The 18,171-nt window shown below is 36.7% G+C and overlaps 1 protein-coding gene across 1 annotated transcript in view; it reads left to right on the top strand.

The window, feature by feature from the left end:
* Positions 1-6,068, top strand: part of kcnh5b (potassium voltage-gated channel, subfamily H (eag-related), member 5b) — a 51,065-nt gene extending 44,997 nt beyond the window's left edge. The window contains exon 10 of the mRNA XM_016295548.1: positions 5,046-6,068. Coding sequence (XP_016151034.1) covers positions 5,046-6,068 — 1,023 coding nt within the window. The remainder of the gene's footprint in view (positions 1-5,045) is intronic.
* The last annotated feature ends 12,103 nt before the right edge of the window (positions 6,069-18,171 follow it).

Genomic DNA, 18,171 nt, shown 5'->3' with positions numbered 1-18,171 from the left:
ACACCCGCCCCCCCCCCCCCCCACCACACACACACACACACACAGGTCCTCAGGCAAGAAGGTGAGACTCCCCTGCCGATTTTCTCTTTGGAATAATGGCTTCTCTCTCGAGTGCTTCCGGAATATTCTAGAGAGTGAGAGATTGATGGAGGAGCGGAGCGGCCCAGCTTTTTTACTTGCTGGCAATAATGCGTGAAAGGGACTTGGAGTGATGTGGCAGCTGTATATCTGAAAGCTTGTGTGTGTGATATTTTTGCTGCCGTAATGTCAAGGGAATTTTATTTATTTCTCCACCTGTGTGGGGATTCTTACATTTAAGATGGGGTTACATTGTCTATTAGTATATAATGAGGAGGAGTTATGTGTGTGTGAGCACACCTGGTTTCCTCTTAACTGTAATGTGACAGTAAGAGGGTCTGAAGCATTTGTCAGTGATTCTCAGCAGTAAACGTTGTGGACACATTTTGAGCCAATTACCTCTCGTCAGAGAGAAGACACTTCCCCACTGCGGGGATGGCAGTTTATGTGTGTGTATGTCCAAGTTATGTTATGCAATTGTGTTGCTAACAGGCTTCTATGTCATTTTAAGTCACTCAAACCTCAAACCGGAAAGGACTGACAAGTGACACGTTCAGAATAACCATAGATGTGCCTCTCATATATATATATATATATATATATATATATATATATATATATATATATATATATACATATGTGTGTGTGTATGTTTCAATGTCCCATATGTATGTATGTATGTATGTGTATATATATATATGTGTGTGTGTGTGTGTGTGTGTGTGTGTGTGTGTGTGTGTGCTTTTTTCAATGTTTATGAAAGATTTCTTATGCTCATTTTTTAAAAACAAAAATACAGTAAGGTAAAATAATGTAAATATTATTATATTAATAATTTGATTATATTAGTAATTTAATATATTACAATATTTTTTTATGGCTAAGCTGAATTTTCATTTTTGCTTCAGTCGTCAGTCACATGATCCTTCAGAAATCATTCTAATATGTTTATTTGGAGCTCAGTCATTATTGTTTAAATATCAATAATGGTTCTTATCAAAACCTGTTGAAAACAGTTTTTGCTGCTTAATGTTTGTGGAAACAATGATAGATTTTTTAAGGATTCTTTGATGAATAGAAAGTTCAAAAGAACAGTATTTATTTGAAATGAAAATTATTTGTAACGTTATAAACTTACTTTCTCTTAAACATAAAACCATTTCAAATTAAGCAATTTATTACATACTGTATATCCCTTGCTGAATAAAAATATTATTATTATTATTATTTTAAATAAGTAAATCACTAACACCAAACTTTTGAATGGTAGTGCATTACAATTTTGAAAAAAAAGCAGCATAATAATAAGAAATGTTTCTTGAGAACTAAATTAAACTAATCAAATCGCAATTTATTTTTAAAGCACCTTAAAATCACAGAGTGTACCAAAGTGCTGTTCAATTAAAAAAAATACAAAGAAAGAGATACTAAAATAAAGCAAAAATAAACTAATTTAAATGCATCTAATCCAAACCAGTAGTCCTCATAAAGCAGCAAAGGCCTCATTAAGCAGATATGTCTTAAGATGTGTTTTAAACATGTTTACAGAGGTAGACAATCTGATAGGTATTGGTATAATGGATATATGATGTCTGTCTTATGGTTGCTGGAGTATTTTAATTGCTCCACTGACCTCAGCACTCACATGCGTCATAACAGCTGTTTTTTTTATCTCTCATTCTCTTATTCTGTTGACAGTTGCACCAGTGCGCAAATCCTTCACTCTGTCGCTCCAAGATCAGAAGTAGAATCTTAAAATAGCCATTCCAATATGGAAAGGACGTTGTCAGAGTGCTTTAATACTCCAAGAAAAGCATGAAGTTGCGTATTGCTGTGATGTGCATTGTGTGTGATATTCCTTCAGGGAAGGACAGTCAGGTCAGCCACCGCTGTCTCTTGTTTAGACGCAGTGAGATGCTAAAGTCCTTTGAGGTGAATGTGAGTCGGTCCGTTTGAAAATTTCGAACCGTATCATTGCTCGGATCCGTAAAGAATGTGATAATGGCTCTGACCCAGACCGAGGCTGGAGTTTATGAGTTTATAAATGCCTTTTCTTCTGCCTCTTTCTTCTGATATGAAAGATATTCATGTTGTTATTTCTGTCGTGCACCTCTTTGTGCGGTAATTGTTTATACAATATGCCTTCTGGCAATGTTAATTTCTCTGATATTACCATATGCATTTCACAAATCTGAATATGCATATTACAAAATTGCATTGTGTCCTTTCCGCAAGAGGGTACACGATTGCAATGTCATAATGCGCATTATCTCATCTTTTGCAGCAGTCAATGCCATTTACTGATTGAGAATTACAGAATATGCTGTAAATCTTCTCTACTTCTATTGGTTGCATTTACTTTTAAGCCATAGTGTTAATTGTGTTCATGTTTTTGAGGTTTAGTTAAGTAGAGCCTCTCTCTCCTAATCACTCACATGCTCTTCATGCACTAATTGCTTGGTTTATGTCCACTTACAACATCATGAAAGAGATTCTGCCTTAATTTGAACCTTTCTCTGAGGACTCTTGTCACAGGGAGCGATGGAGGTCAGAAAGAAGAAAGAGAAAAACCAGTCGAAGCAGGGGCCAGTCACTAACTGTCCAGTGACAGGCTAGAGAACTTTGCTGCTTTAGGCGGTTATCTATGTTTTCTGTGCCCGAATCCACAACATTGGCGTAAATGGACCAGCGTGAAGATATCAGAACCTTTTCTCTCTTCTAATCTTTGTTTTTGCTTTATATGTTTAAATTGATTTTGACAAGCCTACAAGACAACAGTCCCAGCATCCCTGTGCTCTCTATGGCCAGTACATCCCCAGCTTTACCACAGTTAGTGAAATCAAATTTACTGTGTTGTTCATAAAACTTGGTTTGCAGATGTGTTAAAAAGGCGTACAAGCAATTACTGCCTTAAAAGGGGTCAGAAGGAATAGGTTCTAATGAGCTTTCATTTCCCAGCGTTATTAAAAAAACAACACAAAAACCTGCAGTTCCTTCTGTGATTGGAACTCATTAAATAATTTCTGTTGGTTTTGTGTGAATAACTCTAAGCTGTACCAGGAGCTTTGTGTGTCAGAGGAAGGTGTGTGATCTCAAACGAAGCCTCAGTGGGACAGAAAATATTGTAATGTTCAAACAGAGAATGTTGCAGTGTTCAGCTCTTGTTTTGCTGACTTTCAGAAAAAGGGCAAAAGAGAATAAAATACGTTCTCTTTCTGTGAGCTCCAGTGTCTGAACTAATCCATCAGTTTTATATGTTTGTGTTCAGATTTAAGAGTCAAACACACTCGGTACGGATTCTTCAAAACAATACAGATTCTTTAGTAAAATAGGAAAATGGGTGATAAAAAAATTATAATTTGTTCCTATCCCAGCTCAATGTGAATAGACAAGTTAGCCATTTGTAGGTTGATTTTGCATCCTAATTCAGTTCAACATGGCATGGATGGATGGATGGATGGATGGATGGATAGATAGATAGATAGATAGATAGATAGATAGATAGATAGATAGATAGATAGATAGATAGATAGATAGATAGATAGATAGATAGATTTGGGTGAGGATTATCAGCTGAACTAAATGAATCCATCACCACCAATTAGTTTCAGTAAAGGACTTGATGATTTTCATGTGGTGAAAAAATTATAAAAAGATGAGAACTGAGAAAGGCAGTAAAAAGACAAAGAGGGGGTGAAGAGAACAACAGATGCATAATTTAAGAGTGAATCTCCAAACACATGTAGTCTGTGGGCAGACCATGGCAAGACACGGAATGGAAGCTTTAGTGTGACGGTGGGAGAAGATAAAACATCTATAATTTAAATCACAGTACACAGTACACATTTTCACTAATACCCTGGAATTCTAAAATGCCTGTTATTATATGTTAAATGTTTAATTTTTATACTGGGGTATGCATTTCTTTGTTGATATTCATGTTACTATTTTATGTTGAATATTCAAACATTTTGTCTTTTCTAATACCATTTTTGTGATTATGATTTTTAAATGCGATTTTAGTAACTCGGCTCTTACAAACAAGGAATTTGGTCAAATTACACCAAAGGACTGTTTTTCTACAGTGGAGATCAATTGATTTTTTCAGAAATAATTTAATCTTCATCATTCAAAATGTGAAGGAATTTTAACTGTGGCTATACCATGCTAGTAGAACTGTGTTTTACAAAATAACCAAGACACTTCAACAAAACCTATTATTTCGTTGGAAACACGGTGATCAAAATTAGAGAATTTAGATTACAACTAAAATTTCTGTAGGTTACGGCAGTCAAAAATTAGTAGGAAGTGTACAGGCCCTTGCTTTGAATGAATTCAGCAATTCCAGCTGCAGTGTTAAACCGATTGCCCATTGAGAGTCTCCACATTATTCTGTCCTCTCGTGCATTTGTCTTTCGTGGACAACCAGCCTTTTTGGTGGACTTGAATGTGTTAGTGACACAGTAAAGATGCAATATTCTAGAAATCACAGACTTGGAATGACCAACTTCTCTTGCTATGGCTGCTATTGGCCTTCATCTGGACAACCTGCTGTCGGAGTGTTTCAGTCTGTTTAGAACGGATCACCGTCTTGCAAAGTCAGTGAAAACTGGAAAGTTAGGCAGTCAGTTAAATAGAGTTTGACAGATAATTAAGGAAATTAGCACGAGATTAACACCAAATAAAGTGTTCTCTAATTATTTTTCAAATATCTTATTTAAAGTCTTTATACTGCAATTCAGAATATATTAAACTCATGAAATGTGCTTAAAAAAACTGCACTTTTACTCCTGTTAGGATAACTTAAAATAGGACTTTAAGCAGTGGCCTCGAAGTTTAGGAACTTTAGGAACGTAGGTTGTTCTCTGATTTTTATCTTCACTGTAAATGAAAGTTTTGTTGATTCCAAAATTCTCATAGATGCCATTTCCTATCTAACTGATGGTATTTCTTCTCTCCATATCCAGTTTATATTTCGTAAAATCATCGATGTGAAGAAGGAGGAAGAAGAGAGGCAGCGCTCAAAGAATGAGGTTCCACTCACCATTCCTGTGGACCACCCGGTCCGAAAACTTTTTCAGAAGTTTAAACAGCAGAAAGAGCTCCGTAACCAGGGCGCTTCGGCCCAGCTGGACCTAGAGAAAAATCAGCAGCATCTACAGCAGCCCACACGCATGGCGAAACCTCATGCCTCCCTCATGCAGAACTCATTGCATGCAGTTCAGAACGGGTCCACCAGCAGCGTGGTCACCATCTCCCAAATCACACCCATCCAGAACTGCCTGGCCTACCCTAAAGTGGGTGACTCAGTTAAGCAGAACAACCGTGACATCATGGAACTCAAACCTGCCGTGGCCAGTGGTGACCAAGTCGCAAATCGACTCAAAGTGAATAACACAGCGTGGACCAAACCCGCAGGAACTGCCCGTGGCTGGATGAGACTGAAAAACAACATGGCTGCCCCTGGTTCACCCCCAGAAGATGAGAGGAAGGAGGGATTGAACAATGCAGCTAAAGCTGTGTCCATGGAGCACATTTCACCAGAAGTCAAAGTTCAGATCGAAAGTGTTGAGGAGGTTGAAACATCCAGAAAGAATTCGCTGCGCAAAACGGACTCTTGGGATAGTGGCTTGACTTACAGCGACCAGAGACTGGATAGGGTTTCAGAACCACAGAGCCCTGTTCCCGGAGTCGGTGGAGGAGAAGGACCAGCCCAGGATTTTTACCCCAGTAGCGAGAGCTCATTCCAGGCCGCGCTGCAGGAGGCAAGGCTGGAGCTGCGGACAGAGATCCAAGCTCTGAACGGAAGGATGGCAGTTTTAGAAGAACGGGCTGGACAGATTCTCAGACTGCTTCTAGAGACTTCAAAGCCCACGTCTAGTGAAGACCCAACCCCAAAAATGCACAGACCCAAACTCAAAGCACAAGGCAGCATCCCAGTGTCCACACTCAGTAAGCCAGACTCTGAAAAGGATGAGGTTTTGCCATAGGAAAGCAGACTTTGCATTCAATAAGCATTTGAGAAGGAAGCATTTGGCACCTGTATCTGCAGCTTATACAGGAACACCCAAAATAGGAGCTTGGGTTGGTTTCTAGCTTCTGATTTCTGAGGATAAAACTGACAACTGAACATCTGTATGGGAACAGGAGTTGGTTTCTGGATCTAAATAACTGCCAGGAACTAACCCCATCAGAGTACAGTGGCATGTACTGAGAAATACAAAAATAAGAGGATTTTTAGTTTTAGTGCTTTTTAATGTTCAATCAGCACTTTTTTGCACACTGAAGTAATGCAGGAACTATTGTTTTCCCCTCTTTTTCAGCGCAAGTTTGTATATATAATGCATGTCCAGCTGGGTTCTGGCTTGCCAAAAATGTACAACCCTGATGACGTCTGTACAACTGATATTTAAATGCTTGTATATTATGCAGTTAACTGCATGCAGATCTATTTATTCTCACAGAATGCTTATTTTCAATGTGTAAATGAAAGAAACTGTTGATTGTCTTGATATCACCATAATGTACATTTAGGTTTTTAACAAAATGTAGCATGACAGATCACTGAGGAAGAATGTGTTGTGTTTGAAACATTTACATATGCATGAATGACTTCAACAGCACTCAAGAACTTTGCCTTAAAGCACCTGAACATCACTCTTGAGATAAAGCTGAAGGAAAAAAACCTGCACTGGTTATCAGTGTTGCACAGGTCTGTCTTTCTATACATTTTAACTTACATGTGCCAGTTTTCATTTCTGATTTTTTGGTCAAGGATTTTGGAGCGCGTAGGATTTTATGGCCTTCATTTATGTTCCACTGAATGTTACTGGGTTTGTTTTATTTTATATAGCATCAGTAGCAGCTTTTGGGCCTGAAATGCAGCTTCACCACTGTATATCTGTTGACTGTATTATATGCAACCTTAATAAAAAATGGTAAATTAAAAAATTATAATTGTAAGAGTAAACTGCAACGTTTTGTTCGCATATGCAAGATAACATTATAAATGATAGTTTTAGCTCTCAAAACAAAGTCCCTTATATTAGGACTGGAAGGCTTATGACCGAAACGCATCTGGACTACTTAACCTGATCTTCTCTTCAGCAAAACAAGATCACTCTGCAGATCAGGACACCACAATGACAGTGAAAGCCAAATCTGAAAAAGTTCTTAAGGATTGTATCCTTTTAAATGTATTGTTGTATTTATTTCTTCTGAGGTTCACTTAAAAAGCTACTGTGTACAGTACACACACAAATATTTTGGGGCCTGTAATTTTTTTTTTTTTTTTTTTTTTTTAAATAATATAAAATTTTTTTTAAGAATTAAAAAAATTAAAGTATGACAAACATGCAATAAAATAAGAAATCAGGAAGGGGGCCAACACTTTTTCACACCACTGTATATATATATATAACATTATAAATGATAGTTTTAACTCTCAAAACAAAGTCCCTTATATTAGGACTGGAAGGCTTATGACCGAAACGCATCTGGACTACTTAACCTGATCTTCTCTTCAGCAAAACAAGATCACTCTGCAGATCAGGACACCACAATGACAGTGAAAGCCAAATCTGAAAAAGTTCTTAAGGATTGTATCCTTTTAAAGGTATTGTTGTATTTATTTCTTCTGAGGTTCACTTAAAAAGCTACTGTGTACAGTACACACACAAATATTTTGGGGCCTTTTTTTTTTTTTTGAATGAAATTAAATATTTTATTCTGCAAGGATGCATAAAATGTATTAAAAGTGACTTTTACATTGTTACAAGAAATTTCTGTTTTAAAACCTTCTATTTACTGTATAACTACTATTTACTTTATAAACTTTCTATTTATTAAAGAATCCTAAAAAAAAATTCCTGAAAAAAATGTTTCGCAGTTTCCACAAAAATATTAAGCAGCATGTTTTCAACATTATTAATAAATCAGCAAATCAGCATATTAGAATGATTCTGAAGGATCACATACTGTATGTATATGCACATATATTGTATTTCTTTTCATTTTGTTTATATTAAAATTTTTTTTAATAATTTTTACTTTATTTCTTTTAATCATTTTAATCATCGTATTTTAATGTTCCCTCCCTCTTTGTTTCCAGGAAGTAGAGAGTTGAATGTACCTGCACAGGTAAAGAGTGCAGCTCCCTGTATTACGGTCCTGCTGGTTTGATCCCGTTCTCTACAAAAGAAAGACGGATGAAGCTCTCGGCTGAAGTCAGTTTTCAGGTAGCGGTACTGCAGCTTGGCATCAAGCCCTTATGATTCTGTTATTACAATCCATTTATCTCTCACTCTGTCTCTCTTTTTGCTGAGCTTGCTAAAGATCTGGGATTGGCCTGGTTTTAAAATATCAGTTTTGTGCTTTTATATTCTTTTATATACTCTCACACATAAATATTGTTTCACAGATATAAGCCCATTTCAGTAGTAATGTGTGTTTGTGAATGTAAAACCAAAGACTGTGCTGTGTTGAATATAACATGAGGTCTGCCTTCGGTGTACTAAATAGTCCCAGTTTTGCTTGGTCTCAAGGTCTTAATGAGCTGTTGTTCTACAGATCATTAGACACATTTAATCAGGAGAAAGACCAAGGGGTCAAGGGCTTTGAGTTAGCATAGTTAGCCACTGCTGGAAAATACAGTAACTACCAATGCTTTCAGCATTGACAGCCATTCTGAAGTTGCTATATATTGCAATTACGATGAATGAAAAGTATCAGATTCTTATTGATCAAGTTGTCTAGATATCAGACAATTCTCTAGCAATGTAGCTGCATGCAAACTAATATTACAAGATCACATGGCCTAATTCTCCTTTTCTTGTCACTGTCAATCTCTTTGCATTTTGAAAAAAAATGTGTACTGAAACTGATATCTGTGTAAGCCTTAAAATGCTATTAAGCATTGCAGTATAGGAGCATAATCATAAAATCACAAAAAAATGGAGAAGCCTGGATGTATAGAGAGAGTTCAGAATCATTGTCCAGTGATAAAATTTGGTTATCACAAACATTTACATTATGATTTACTTTGAAATAGTGCAGACATAAATAATAGTATTTAAAAAGACCAAAAATTAATGAACATAAAGGTGAGAGACAATGTTGTGTAAGACGACTGTACAGTGCTTCCCATAATTTTCTCTCTTGCTTATATTTAGAAGCTCATTTGGTTGCATCTGTACCTGTCAGCTCGAACGCCTGGAGTTGTTGGAAAGAGCCTGTCTTGTCCATGAGTAGGGCCAGATTTAGAGTTTGTTTAGTTGACAGTTAATTGAATGGAAGTGATTTGACAGAAGGGTAATTTTGGCAATTAATCTGGGACAAAGGCAGCATTGGGGGAGGTTTGACATTTCTGGGAATGCTGGTGAATATCGTACATGCCAACATTACCGTAGCAGCAAAATCTCTGGGAACAACGTTGATCAAAAGCAAGGACAGATTAGATTGGCCCTAAGGCATCAGCCTTTTTTGGAGGCCCCCTCTTGTACCCCCACACACTGTTTTTGCCAAGGAGCTGAAAATGAGGAAAAAATAGTATCTTGTAACTGCGATTTAAAATCACTTTATATTGCATGACTCAAAATTAAGAATTTGGTTTTAACATCTCATTGAAGTGATCTGAATTTGTGTCCCACTCTTGTGAAGAAACCACCACATTTACCTCAACATGTACGACAGGTTTTTAAGATAATTTACACACATTCCAAAGTTTGGGATTGAAACATTTTTTTAAAAGTGTCTTATGCTCACCAAAGCTGTATTTATTTGATCAAAAGTACAGTATAACAGTAATATTGTGAAATATTATTACAGTTTAAGTAACTGTCTTTTACTGTTATACATTTTTAAAGAAAATTCATTCTTAAGCTGAAATTTCAGCAGCCATTACTCCAGTCTTCAGTGTCACATAATCAGTGGACAAATCATATTTTTTATTTTAGAATTATTCTTGGCAGATTTATTTGAAAAAATTATTTGAGGTTGTCTGCAGTATTTTGATAGTTAATGTCAAAACTTTATTTTATTTTTATTTTATTTTATTTTAGGGACAACAGCTGCCCTTATTTTAAGTACATCTTTGTCGTAATAATAGACAACATTTTTATCCTTTTCTTGTGAAGAAAACGTCTCGGTTACGTATGGTAACCCTCGTTCCCTGAAGGAGGGAACGGAGACGTCACGTCGGATGACCGACGAAATTGGGATCTCGCTTAGAGGGACCAATCTACTTTGAGTGTAAACTAATTGAGCCAATGCACATTGGCATGCGATTATTGCATCCAGCTGCTGCTGATCACAGCGTGAGTATAAGTAGGCAGCAGATGCAGCGCATATTCAGGTTTTCGCTGAGGAGCCGAGCCGGTGACCCGGCCGCTCAGCGGTGGTACAGGAGCTGTGGCGACGGGACGTGACGTCTCCGTTCCCTCCTTCAGGGAACGAGGGTTAACATATGTAACCGAGACGTTCCCTTTCAGTCGGTCACTCCCGGCGTCATGTCGGATGACCGACGAAATTGGGATCCTACCAAAAGGCCACAGCTACTGCCCCTTCCAGTGTCCTGTGGAAGCCACCTGCGCCCCTATTTTTTGGCGCAGGTTTTTATTCACTGAAAGTAAAAAGTCACTATCCTTCAGATATGCTCTTATCAAAAATTAAGAGCAGTAAATAATGTATGTAAAACATATTTTGCAGAAAATCGTCACGAACCAAAAATACATAAGAAACCATTATAAAACAATAAAAACAACTGGAAAAAAGCCAGGCCTGACTGCAATATCTCAACCATTTTTCTCTGTTATTTTTTTCCTTTAATTTCTAGCAATCAGCCCAAGAGGTTCTCCGCCTCTCTCTTTTAAGAGCACTAAATGAAAAGCTGTTCAATTTTTTTTTCTCGGAAAATTATTATTTGGGTCAAAGTGAGTTCTGTTCCTAAAGGGATTTCAACTGCTCTGTGTGTAAAATTAAAACACAATCCAATCCTACAAACGCAATCAATAATACAAATGCAAATTATTTTGCAAAATAAATACAAACTCTAACATAATATCTTTGGATTTTTGTGAAACAGTCAAACCTCTGCCTGCTTCAGTTTGTATAAAAGCAAAATCACCTTGTCTATTATTTAAGCTACTGTGTCATATACAGTATATGGGGTTTAATTTGATATATTAGAGAATTATAAAACCTTGTTAAATAATTTAAATTTCTTGTAATAAAGTATTATCACCTTGACTTTTTTTTTTATATCATTTTGATTAAGTATTGATCACATTGCTGGTGTGCTGCAAAAGCTCTTCTCTCTTTTTATGTGAGTATATGTTTGTCACAGGCTAATAATATATCAGTCTTACTTCCCAGGTCTCACAGCGTCCCCAGCAGGCATCAGTGGTGATGTGCAGCCCACTGCATCCCGGCTTACGGGCCAGAAAGGTAAATTCTCTGACTGCACAGCCGATGAAACGCTTCAGGTTGAGCACAGAAGCCTCAGTTTGAGCGCCACAACACAGCCAAACAGCCAGTGTTACACAGCACAGAGTTACAGGAGACCGTCTACCAGAGAAAGAACAAGAGTTCATGATGAGGCCGCATGTCTCAGAAGAATGATTAAGTGTTAAATGCTCTGTAGGTTGCAAAAAATCAAGCAATTACGTTTGATTAACATAGCAAGTGTATAATATGAGTTGTAATGATCCATGAAAACAGAGCTGTTTTTCTTTTAACGTTACTTATACAGTATAAAGATCACATTAAAACTGTTTTGTAAAATTTGTATCATTCCTAGCATGTACACTACCATTCAAAAGAGGCCGTTTTTTTTAGTACTCTGATACATCAGGGGTGCATTATATTGGCCAAAGTGACAGTATAGACAATTAGAATTCTATTTCAAATAGATTATTTTAACATTCTATTCATCAAAGAATAAAAAAATTCACAAGTTGCACAGAAAAACATTGTTTCAATGTTTTCAACACAGATGATAAGAAGAATGATTTTATTGATCCATATTAGAAGGATCATGCGACACTGAAAATTCAGCTTTGGTATCACAAGAAATAAACAGCATTTTAAATTACATTAAAGTAGGAAAGAAATTTTACATTTTAATAAGATTTCACAATTTTAGTTTCATTTTGATTGAAATCTTACAAAATCCAAAATTTAGATTTTTATGTATTTTTCATTGTTTTACTGTTTTACCCTTGAAAAATCAATCATAAAAATTACATTTTTAAACTATGATAAGATATAACAAAATATAATTTTCATAAAGAGCTGTAAAAAAAAAAGCAGTATTCAAGTTTCTCACCCCTGTGCTCCAGACCTCAGAGGAGCCATTGCTGGTTCCAGTGACTGTGGATCTGTTTACAAAATAACAGTAATTAATAAATAAATTAATAAAACATAAATCTCACGTATCTTCTGTTTGTCTTCTTAGTTTCAGCAAGGTCAAAGATACCTGGATGGCAGATGCAGCACAGCTAAACTCTCCAGAATCAGCGAGAAATCTCACTTCCAGTCCTGATATCACCTCTCCTGAAGTTCCTCTGACACTGAATTTGCGCAAATCTGTAATTTATTAGAAATGGCGCTGCTAACCCCACCTAAAACACATGGGGCTGTCTCTGTAGCCCCAACTGCATCCAGCAGTAATAAAGAAATGTCACATAAGACCAAAGACAAACAAGGAAGGAGCCGGTGAATCCATGTGTGTGGAGATTGATCCAGCCCCTCAGGCTCTGAAATCTGTGCATGTCTTACCTGCTGCTCAGGTACATCAGCCGTACATCCATTAACTTAATGAAGAGGAAAGAACCTCCTTTTGTTCGGAGTCATCCACATGGAAGAGAATGGGAAACACATTCATCCTCTAATCCATGTATTCATTTATTCATCCATCCATCTTGTGGGTTGTGGTTAGTCCTTGCTCCAGGAGGTGTCAGGACAGGTTAAATGAGACGTCAGGCTCCAAACAGTTAGAGTTTAGTCAGATACTTTCCATGACAACATGGTGGCAAAATCTAAGAAGTGATTTTCCAGAAAGGTCTGATATAATTGACACCCGAGGGGCCAGGATGACAATTTTGCTGAGAAATTTAATTTTCTCTGAAAATCATTTTCTTTATTATATTCTTTATTCTTTTTTCCCCTTCAATTAGAAAAAAATGGCATTGAATGTGTTTGGATTTCATGAATGACAAACAGGCATAGAAAACAACAGTAGAACAGAAACAAAACCGCTGGTAAAACACATATTGCTTAGCTTATCATGCACAATACAGAATATATATTAGCTATATTTGTACAAAGATGCACACAAAACACTAGCCTACTTGTGTACACTAAATAATATAAACCGAGACCATCTTCAAGTAATGTCAAACAAACGTTTTTAAAATTATGCCACCCAGTGGTCAATTTGATATAATTACAAAGAATTTGACTGACATAGTGATCATGTTGTCCCGCAGCATCCCCCTTTAGTTCTGCATCAGTATCCACATCCTGTATATGTATATACTGGCGGGCTATTCAGTGAGAATTATGCAATACATTTTGGCTTCTTCAATAGGCTTCGTATGATTAATTAATAAATATAAACATATATGAGTAATTGTAAAATTACTGTAGTATTTTTACCAGCTAAAATGTGGTTTTAAGTCAGTTATTCCAGAAGAGCTGTGGCAACGTCTCCAAGATGCTTCAAGAGACCTCCTTGCAAAGCTACCTGAAAAACTATGCGCAAGCGCACCTAGGGCAAAAGCTGCTTTAAATGCAAAGGATGGTCACGCTAAATGTTGATTTAATTTAGTTAATAGAAGTTAATTGATAAAGAAAATATATGTAAGCCATTATTTTTGGCAGCATCCTCATTTTACAGCATTTTTACACAAGTGCCTAAAACGTTTAACAGTAGGCTACTGTAGTTTGCAGGTAGGTTTCTTGAAGCATCTTGGAGACTTTGCCACAGTTGGTCTAATTACAAAGAATTTGACTGACATAGTGATCATGTTGTCCCGCAGCATCCCCCTTTAGTTCTGCATCAGTATCCACATCCTGTATATGTATATACTGGCGGGCTATTCAGTGAGAATTATGCAATACATTTGCACATTTGCAATTAATAAATATAAACATATATGAGTAATTGTAAAATTACTGTAGTATTTTTACCAGCTAAAATGTGGTTTTAAGTCAGTTATTCCAGAAGAGCTGTGGCAACGTCTCCAAGATGCTTCAAGAGACCTCCTTGCAAAGCTACCTGAAAAACTATGCGCAAGCGCACCTAGGGCAAAAGCTGCTTTAAATGCAAAGGATGGTCACGCTAAATGTTGATTTAATTTAGTTAATAGAAGTTAATTGATAAAGAAAATATATGTAAGCCATTATTTTTGGCAGCATCCTCATTTTACAGCATTTTTACACAAGTGCCTAAAACGTTTAACAGTAGGCTACTGTAGTTTGCAGGTAGGTTTCTTGAAGCATCTTGGAGACTTTGCCACAGTTGGTTCTGTTTCTTCAACAGATTGGATGATGATGAGATCAGATCTCTGTGTGGAGCACTGGATGTTGTCAGACTCCTTGTGCAAACAAAAATCTCACTGGATTATTACAATTAATGGCTAAATGAATGTTTGGAAATGCATACTGATATTTCCATACCGACACATTACAGCAAAAGATAGAAATAACTGACTTAAACCCATTTTTAGCTGGTGAAAATACTAGTATTCTAATAATTTTGGCCACCACTTCGGCCAGATTTCGCAAGGGTTCAAATTGATTTGAAAGTGACTTCTCCGATATTGACAATCGAAAATTAACGCATTTTCTAGCGAAATTTTACCTACATTTTGATAATGTGACCCCATTTAGTCATGCATTTTAACATTTATCAATACTGAAACTTTGTTGAAATCCAATGTTGAATTCCTATAGTAGTTATAGCCAACTTGTTTGAAACTTGCATTAACTTTTAACTTTCAACCCTGTTTTAACTTCCTTCTGAGTGGTTAAAGCGTGTGACCTGCACAAAAAACCCCTCAGAATTGATCTACAGAGGGGTTAATTTACTGGTTTGTCTGCTAGCCTACTCCTTTAGGTCCACGCACTGCCCTGAGTGGTCGTTATAATTAGAGACCCCCGCGGGCGCGTCGGGTTTCACTCCGCCGCCCGGTCGCTTCTCACGGTGAGCTCAGCTGGGAACGGGAGGAAATATACGAGCTTCACTTGCATTAATACACGCAGTAATATGAACTCCCTAACGATTTGTATTTGTCATTATTGTAGTTGACGACGGAAAACATTCAACACTGGTGCAAGTGGATATTTAAAGACAGTTTCATACTTTGCAAAACATGTAAGTAGAGTTTGAGTTCTTCTGAACAGACCCACCTTGACAAATCTAAGGTCATTGAATAACACATAACTCGGATTCAATCGTTTTAACACCATGTTTATTTTAATGTCCTATTAATTGTCTTTGTTATTAAACTTGTTCTGAGAGTTCAAGACGTTATATCAATGCTATAATATAGCCTAAATTCTAAAAAAAAATAATAATAAATAAATAAATAAATATATATATAGGCTAATGCCACTTTAAAGCCTATAATAGGCCTAGGCTATAGCCTACTGAATAGGCTCTCAGTTTAAAAGAGTACTGTTGTAAAGCCATACCACGCAGTAGAACTGTATACTGTATGTGTTTTATAGTTGATATTGATATTGACGGTTTTATATTGTGCCGTACTTGTGGTAACGCGTGTCCGCGCCAGCGCTATTTTGGGTCAACGCAACGCCCCTCTCGAGCTCAAGGCATTTCGTGTGTCAGAGGTCACGCTGGTTATTCTTGACCGCGTGCGGAACGCTTCTGCTGCCTATGCATGCAACTCTGATAAATACTCATTACATTAAACTGAAACGTCTTTAACAATTTAAATAAAAATAATAACATACGTTACTATTATTATAGAGATAATACTGTATATGCAATTTTTTGCCATTGACTTGGTATGCCACTGTATATATAAAAATATAAAAACATAGGTGGTTTAAAGGAATAGTTCATCCAAAATACTCACGTTACTGTAGCTAGTTCTGGAAAAGAGCTGCTTAAAAAGCTTAATTAAAAATGTTAGTGGGTAATCAATTCTTCCTTCTGGGTGAATAGTTATATCATGCCCAGTGTCATGTTCAAAGGCATTTTTTTGTCGGTGTTTTTGTAGTTGTCAGGATAGGCATAGTGACGTATGTTCTCATAAAAGAATTGTCTGTGCTCTGCTTAGGTGATTGTCCTGTGGGAGTGTTGCGTTCTGTACGTGTGAAATGCTTTAGATGCTGTTGTGGTCAGTTCATGTGGATGGAAGTTTCCATGTAACTCTCTTATCAAATCACAATGTGATTTGACTGTGATCCCAGCACTCAGATTCAGACATAATGCACAGATTTGTTTGATCTCTGGGAATGTGTTCGGTCTGTGTTAATGCCTGCTGTGTTTTCATTGCACATTATTATGCCGGTATGTGCACTCTCTTTCTCTCTGTGTACTTGTTCCTGTGAGTCCAGCTCAGGATAGCACACATTCTTCCACCCCTCTGTTCTCTAACAGAGTCACGTTCTGCTGCAAGGACACGCATTCACATGGTCACAGAACGATTGATGCAATGATATTTTGCCATGACTTTCTGATTTTACTGTTTGTTTGAGAAATTTGTGTTTATCCAACACTTATACCCCCAGTTTCACAGACGAGGCTTAAGCCTAGTCCTAGACTAAAATGTAAATCTGAGCTGTTTCAACTGAAAGAAACTTGCACTGACTGATCTGAAAACATGTCAGTGCCTTTGTTTTGTCTTACGATGAACACCAGTAATGCTTTTTTCTAAGGCATGTTTATAAAAATTACTTAAATGTCCTAATTGAACTATGGCTTAATCCTGGTTTAGGCTAAGCCCTGTCTATGAAACCGGGCTTTAATCTTTAATCTTTATGCTGATACATTTAAACATGCCTCACAGATTCTGAAAAAATTGCAGTTTTGGCTCCCCAGAGGGTGCCATTGCTTTACGTGTCTACCCACAGGAACTTAATGGTCACTCACTGTGCAGTACATTCAGTATGTTCAGTTTCCTCATCATATGTGTCTTAATACAATGGATAAAATATTAAACACACACACAAAATACACTATGGAACTCAGTTATTTCAAATTTACAGTTTTTAATCAAAGTCCCTTTAAGACAAAACCATACAGGCAGTGACATGTCATGGTATTCTATAGTCTTTGGTTTGTATGACCTCTAATATGAAAAACCAGCCAAAAATGTTTCAAATGAAACTTTATATTTTGAGAATATTGCTTTAAGTAGTACTCAGTTTATTGATTTTTCAACTGACATGTCCTCAAATACATTTTTGGCAGGAAAATACCAGCATAAACAACCAGTATTAGCAATGGAATTGCTATTTTCAAAAGATTGTATAAAATTATTATTATTTTGTTATATGTCATAAATAATCAGCTCGACAATATTGTATCATATTTCTGTAAGTCTAGTATAACCTTCTTATAGAAATGCTTCCTTAAATTACAAAACAAGCAATAAAAGTTACAGAGTTGAAAAGAAATGCATAACAGAAAGGACCCTGTGTCAAATGAATGTTATTATTAAAGAAAGATTTGAAAGTTTTTTTTTGTTTTTTAAATGTTCTTCACACTAAGAAAAAAGATTCACTCAAAGGTTCTTTTGGAGAATCAAAAATAGTTCTTATATGGTATCTGTGAAAACACCATTTTGTGATAACACCTTTATTCTTAAGAGTGTAAACCTGGACAGCTAAGACATCATCGGTCCTCTCCACAGATGCTGCAATGCCTCAGGTTGTTCTCCGCTGACCTCTCTCTGTGGGAACCATGACGTCACAAAGGACATCCAGAGACCTGCACGATGAACGTGGCTCGCTCCCACTGGACATCGATGATGTCCACATACTACTGCAAGGTCAGATTGAAGCTTTTATTGAGCATAAAACTAAAATAAAATGTTGCTCATACCTGATTTGGTCTGTCATTATATG

Source organism: Sinocyclocheilus grahami, unplaced genomic scaffold (genome assembly GCF_001515645.1).
Source record: "Sinocyclocheilus grahami isolate Dianchi unplaced genomic scaffold, SAMN03320097.WGS_v1.1 scaffold338.1, whole genome shotgun sequence".
Lineage (NCBI taxonomy): Eukaryota > Metazoa > Chordata > Actinopteri > Cypriniformes > Cyprinidae > Sinocyclocheilus > Sinocyclocheilus grahami.
The sequence above is the reverse complement of the archived record's forward strand: the minus strand, read 5'-3'. Positions and strand labels throughout refer to the sequence as shown.